The sequence below is a fragment of the Egretta garzetta genome, unplaced genomic scaffold (genome assembly GCF_000687185.1).
Source record: "Egretta garzetta isolate BGI_Z169 unplaced genomic scaffold, ASM68718v1 scaffold460, whole genome shotgun sequence".
Taxonomy (NCBI): Eukaryota; Metazoa; Chordata; class Aves; order Pelecaniformes; family Ardeidae; genus Egretta; species Egretta garzetta.
The window spans coordinates 1-5,722 of record NW_009258384.1 but is presented as its reverse complement, the minus strand read 5'-3'; the positions used below and the strand labels follow the sequence as shown (position 1 = coordinate 5,722).

Here is a 5,722-nt window from a genome sequence, read left to right as displayed (position 1 = left end):
GTGGCCGCGGTGCCGCTCTCTGCTTCCGGGAGGGCGGTGGGAGGGCGGTGCAAAGCGTAGGTTAATGCCTACGGTGTAAATCTGTCCTTGCTAGCCGCACGGTCTGGCAGACACTGATTCCCGTAACATCCTTGTTGACAAACCGAGTAAGAACAGACTAGTTAAGTGCACGGTTAGACAGGCTGCGAGCTTCCCGAGCTGCTGGAAGCAAAGGTTTGTCGTCAGTGACGTGAAGTCCAGCTGGGAGGTCAGTGGCTAGTGGGGTACCACGGTGGTGGTCAATACAGGTGCCACCGCTGTTCAGCTTCTTCATTAATCAGCTGGATGGTGGGCTGGAGTGCAGACTCGGCAAGCTTGCAGGTGCTGAAAAACCAGGGAGGAGTGTTGATAGAGCAGATGGCTGTGCTGCTATTCAGAGGGACGCTGTCAGGCCAACAGGAACCTTGTGAACTTCATCGCTGGAAAACGCCGAGTCCTGGATCTGGGGAGGAATAATCCCATGCAGCAGTACAGGCTGGCAGCTATCAGGCTAGAAGACAGCTTGGCAGGAAAGGACCCGGAGGTCCAGGTGGACACCAGGTTGACGATGAGCCAGCAAATGTATTCTTGCAGCAAAGGTGGTGAACATTGTCCTAGGCTGTGCTAGGAAGAACCTTGCCAGCTGTCTGAGAGAGGTGAGCCTTCCCTTTTGCGCAGCACTGAGAGAACACACCTAGAGAGTGTCTTGTATGGTTCTGGGCTCCCCAGCGTAAGGCAGACACAGACAGACAGGATTGTGTCCAGCAAAGGGCCACAAAGACGGTTAAGGCTTGGAGCACCTGTAATAGAGGAAGAGGCTGAGAACTGGGATTGTTTAGCTTGGAGGAGGCTCAGGGGATCTTACTAATGTGTTTAAATACTAGGTGGAGCAGGGGGGAAGGCAGAGCCAGACTGTTCTGAAGTTGAAATTTGTGATGGAATTGAAATTCCATATAAATGTAAGAAAAAACTTTTTTTACTGTGTGATCAAACACTGTAACAGGCTGCACAGAGAGGCTGTGGAGTCTCTGTCCTTGGAGACCTGAAAAGTGGCTCTGCTCTGGTTGACCCTCCTTTGAGGTCTCTTCCAACCTCAGCTAAGGTCTGCTTCTGTCTAAAATATCCCTGTGTGAATGTTAAAACTTAGAGTAAGGGTGACCTCTGGTGTCATTGTTGATGAGGTAATTGAAATCCAGAAATGTTCAACTTGGAAAGTGAGTGCAGCTGTAGTCTATTAGGAAACAGAACTCTTTACCTCTTGCTTCTCAAGTGAACACTAAAGCAAGAAAAGAATGAGAAGAAAGTAAAAAGCGATATGAATATATTCAGTGAATATATTTTACCGATAGTTATGATCAAGGGCCAAAGACCTCAACTACTTATATTGTTTAAAGGATTTGGTTGCTTATGTATTTATCTTCTCTCCTTTGGAGACTAGCAGAAGGTGAAATAAAGTCTTTGCCATGTAGGAGATTTGGGAAAATGAATGCTGCTGAAAGTAAGAGCTGGCCTACAATAGTTCATACTATGGCATCAGTAGATGTAGTTTCCACTGAAAAGTAACAGAGAGATTGGCTCACTACGTCTAATATAATGGAAATTTGCCCATGGAAAATTGCTAATTAACAAAACATCGAAGTTTGATCTCAAAGAGAAAATATTGTTTATTTTGGGATGTGAAGGGTTTGCAGTTTCAGATGTCTTAATGCAGATGTCACAGAAGTTAAAGCTGAGGTTACTTTTAAGATCTGTTCTCTGGACTGCATGCTGAGCATGAGCCATGTAAATCAATCCTTTCATTCACCCACAGAACATTTACTTCTGTATACTCTCTTACCTAAGGGTGGCAACAGCTGACAGTCCAGCTATATCAACTGATACATTGGCAGGAGTGAGGAGTGAAAAACTGTTTTTTTTAGGTTAATGGACACATCTGAACGGGCTGTGAGCGCTGTAGGTTTTGCCATTTGCACTGTGTGCCTCGCGCTGGTGTAACCAGTGGCGCATGTGTGCCATGTCCTGAATGTATTGGTTCTCCCGAAGAAGCTGCTGCTGCTGCTCTCTCAGTTGAACTTTGGTTTCTTTCAGGATTTTTGAGTATTGGATGAGTCTCAGCAATTCCTGGCGCAGATGCCAATTCTCTGCTTTTACTTGTGTGATATGCTGAATTAGAGATTGTATTGCTGCTGCTTCCGCTCTCTTGGTGAGAACATGGATCTTCTGATGAAAGTCCATCTCACAATCAGCCTTGGCCTGCAGAAATCTGCTCTTGATTTTGTGCATTTCGTCTGAATGCTGTATCTTTGTGACCAACAATTCCTTCTCCAGCTCTTTAATCTTTTTCGACTGTTCCAGCTGAACAGATGGATCTCTGAAAGGCTGCAGGTCTTCAACCTCCTTGTTCATAAGAGAGTACTTTGTCTCCATATTTATCAGAGCATCCCTTACCTCTTTCTCTTTTTCTGTATACTGTGAGATTAGCTTCTCTTTCTGCATCCAGACTTGAGACAGATCAGTGTGATTCTGGTCATTTAATGTTATTATCAGATTTCGGCACTTCTGGCTGTGTTTTGTTATGTAAGAGAGGTAAGCGTTGCTCTCTTCCCGATTCTGTTGGGCTTCCTTTTCTAGGAATTTATTTTCCTGCAGGAAGTGCTCCACTCTTCCCATGTATGTATTCATATGTTCAGTGAGAATCTCGTATTCCTTCTGCAAGTGCAATTTCCTCTCTTTGACAAGTATTTCCAGGTCACTTATTCCTTTGGATATGTCTTCATTATTGGTTCTTAGTCCTTGCTTACTTTTCCCAGCACGCATGGTGTCTTGTTTCATCTGCTTTGTCTTGGATGCCATATTCCACGCTGGGGGTATCAAACTCTGGCAAACTGTAACAGAATGAAAAATTACAAATTCTAAGTGGGGATTTATACCACATGTAGGACCGTTGGTTTTTTCCCCAGTCATGCCCTCTTATGTTCTTACGTTTTCAACTGGTTATTCTGGCAGCTAAAATTTTTCATGTCTGGCCTAAGTCTTGAGTGGAAGCACACGTGCGCATACATGTATTTGCATTTTTACATTCCTAGTTAACTGAGAAGAAGTGGTTCTGCTAATCTAAAAATACCTATTTTTTTAAGATTTCTTTTTTTGTCATATAATGTTGTGTTATTTCTGTAGTTTGGAGTACCCAGTCAAATCCACTGGTGAGTTATTATGGCTGTACATTATGTACTGCCTTTCTGTAGGCAGTAGACCTTGTCCGTAAAATTTAAGCAGCAAGTGAGTACTGAAGTGCTAATAGAGGCATGCCTGAAGTTTCATAAAGCAAATTCTAAAATATAACTGCTAAGTCATCATACTGGACTGGAAGCTACTTGTAGAAAATGTGATGGGCAGTGGTATAGATTAAGCCCTGTTTCTCCATCAAAGTTAGATTCCTGTATTTGTGTTTGAAGAGACAGCTGCCTGGATTTAGAAGGTTAAGTCAGTGTTGTCTTGCAAAATGAGAGCAGAAAGGGAACTGTTGCAACCAGTTTTAACCTAGGGCTTCAGTGATCAATCAAGGTATTTACTCACTTTGGAGAGCGACCACGTTCTTATCCTTCCACTGCCTGAGGGAACATAAACTGGTATCTTCTTGGGCATAATCTTAACTATAATGTCATTTGAGATATGACACAGATAACTAAATATTTATGAATACAGAGAAAGTGAAAGAATGACCATAAAGGGGATAATGGCTAAAGATACATTCTCCCAGATTCGGCCATGGAATGTGTGCCATGGATTTTGATGGACTGTTGAATGTGCCATGCAGATGTGATCTTCCCAGGACTTCATTCTTCCCTCAGAGATGGTGGGTGGGAGGAAGATAGGTATAGAACATTATGAGTTGAACATCAATTCAGCATCTGTTGAGACCCTGCTGGATTATGCATTTGGAGATGATTCATCTTAGCTGCTTTATCTGTCTTCTACTTTGGTTTTGTTGTAGGTGAGTAACCTGAAAATTGCTTTGGTGTTTTGGCCAAATTAAGGCAAAATGTTTTACTCTGTTATGAGAAAGATGTTACAGCTCTATCAGAGTACATTGGTATCCAAGCTGATGCCTTGGTTTTCTGTGCTGTTCAGGAGTTGCTTTGTCTGGGTCCTCTCTTGCTGAGAAGATAACAGCCCCTTATTAAAGATAGTTTAGTTAAGGCGGAATGAGAGGCTTTATTTTTAAACTCTCAAGGTTTCAGGGACTTTTTGGGTGGGCAGATCACATCCATACTGGGGGTAGCAGGAGTGGTTTGCAGTGGAAGCACTGTGCCACATTTTTTTTGTCCTTGACTGGATATGCCTTTCTAGCATGTATCCTGCTGCGGCTCATCTGCATAGACACCACACTATGCATGTAAGAATTCTGGTCTGATATGTCCCACTCAGCCTGTGTTATTCGTTCACCACTAATAGGACAGATTCACAGAACCACCAAATGGTTGAGGCTGGAAAGGACCTCAGGAGATTGTCTAGTCCAGCCCCTTGCTCAAACCAGGATTCAGCAGGTTGCTTAAGACTGTGTCCAGTCAGGTTTTGAATATCTCCCAAGGATGGAGACTCCACAACCCCCTCCAGGCAACCTGTTCCTTCTGAGTGTTTGACTACTGTTACAGTAAAAAAGTTTTCTCGTTCATCCTGTCGGGTCCAATAGAATTGTGTATGTCTGTTTAGTTTAAATATTCCCTAACCTGATCCTCCTCCATTGAGGGCAAGTCTTCCTTGCTCCAGACTTTCTCCCTGGCTGCAGGGACCTGGGATTCTGGAAGGTCACAGAATCCCAGAATGGCAAGGGTCGTCCAGGCGGGCTTTGAATATCTCCAGAAAACGAGAGATTCCACAACCCCCCCTGGGCAGCCTGTTCCAGTGCTCTGTCACCCTCAAAGTAAAGAAGTTCTTCCGCATATTCAGTCTTACCAGTAAAGACCAATGCGAAGAATGCACTGAGTAGCTCAGCCTTTTCGGCATCCTTTGTTGCTAGGTCCCCTGCCCCTTTCAGCTAAGAGACCGTGTTTTCCTAGTTGTCTTTTTGCTGCTCATACCTGTAGAAGCCCTTCTTGTTGCCATTCACATCCCTTGCCATACTACATTCCAGATGGGCTTTGGCTTTCTTAACACCATTCCTGCACACTCGGGCAGTGTCTTTGTATTCCTCCTGGGCTGCGTGATCCAGCTTCCACCTCCTGTATGCTTAGTTTTTACATTTGAGTTTTGTAAGGAGCATCTTGGTCTTTGGTCTAGGCCTTCTGCCACCCTTGTTTGACTTCCTGCTTATTGGGATGGAACATTCTTGAGATTGGAGGAGGTGCTCCTTCAAAACCAACCAGCTCTCCTGGACTCCTCTCCAGGACCATCTCCCGTGGGATTCTTCCAAGAAGAGGAGGGCCTCCATCCCCTGCAGGAGGGAGCCTCTTCCCACTACAATCACTTGCTGCGTCCTGGTGCTGCTGTGCAGCTCAGGCTCAGCCAGCTCAAATGCTTCATGAGAGAGACTTCCCAGACCCTTGTCTGCTTCCAGAGCACTCAACCTGTTCTATAATTGCAGAGCTGCAGGTGGAGCAGGCACCTGCTGCTGGAGGACACAGGATTCCTGCCTTGTCATCATGGGATTCTGCATTTCCCAACCAGACAAGCTCAGACTTGGTTGGGGATTTGGGCTCTTGAA

The 5,722-nt window shown here is 44.7% G+C and overlaps 1 protein-coding gene across 1 annotated transcript; it reads right to left on the bottom strand.

The window, feature by feature from the left end:
* Nucleotides 1–1,938: 1,938 nt before the first annotated feature.
* CCDC166 (coiled-coil domain containing 166) lies at nucleotides 1,939–2,835 on the bottom strand. The gene has a single exon (XM_009642169.1). It carries the CDS (start codon nucleotides 2,833–2,835, stop codon nucleotides 1,939–1,941), a length of 897 nt encoding a protein of 298 aa, XP_009640464.1.
* Nucleotides 2,836–5,722: the final 2,887 nt, after the last annotated feature.

Coding starts and splice junctions, on each gene's coding strand:
- CCDC166 (XM_009642169.1), bottom strand. CDS start 2,835: ATGCGTGCTGGGAAAAGTAAGCAAGGACTAAGAACCAATAATGAAGAC.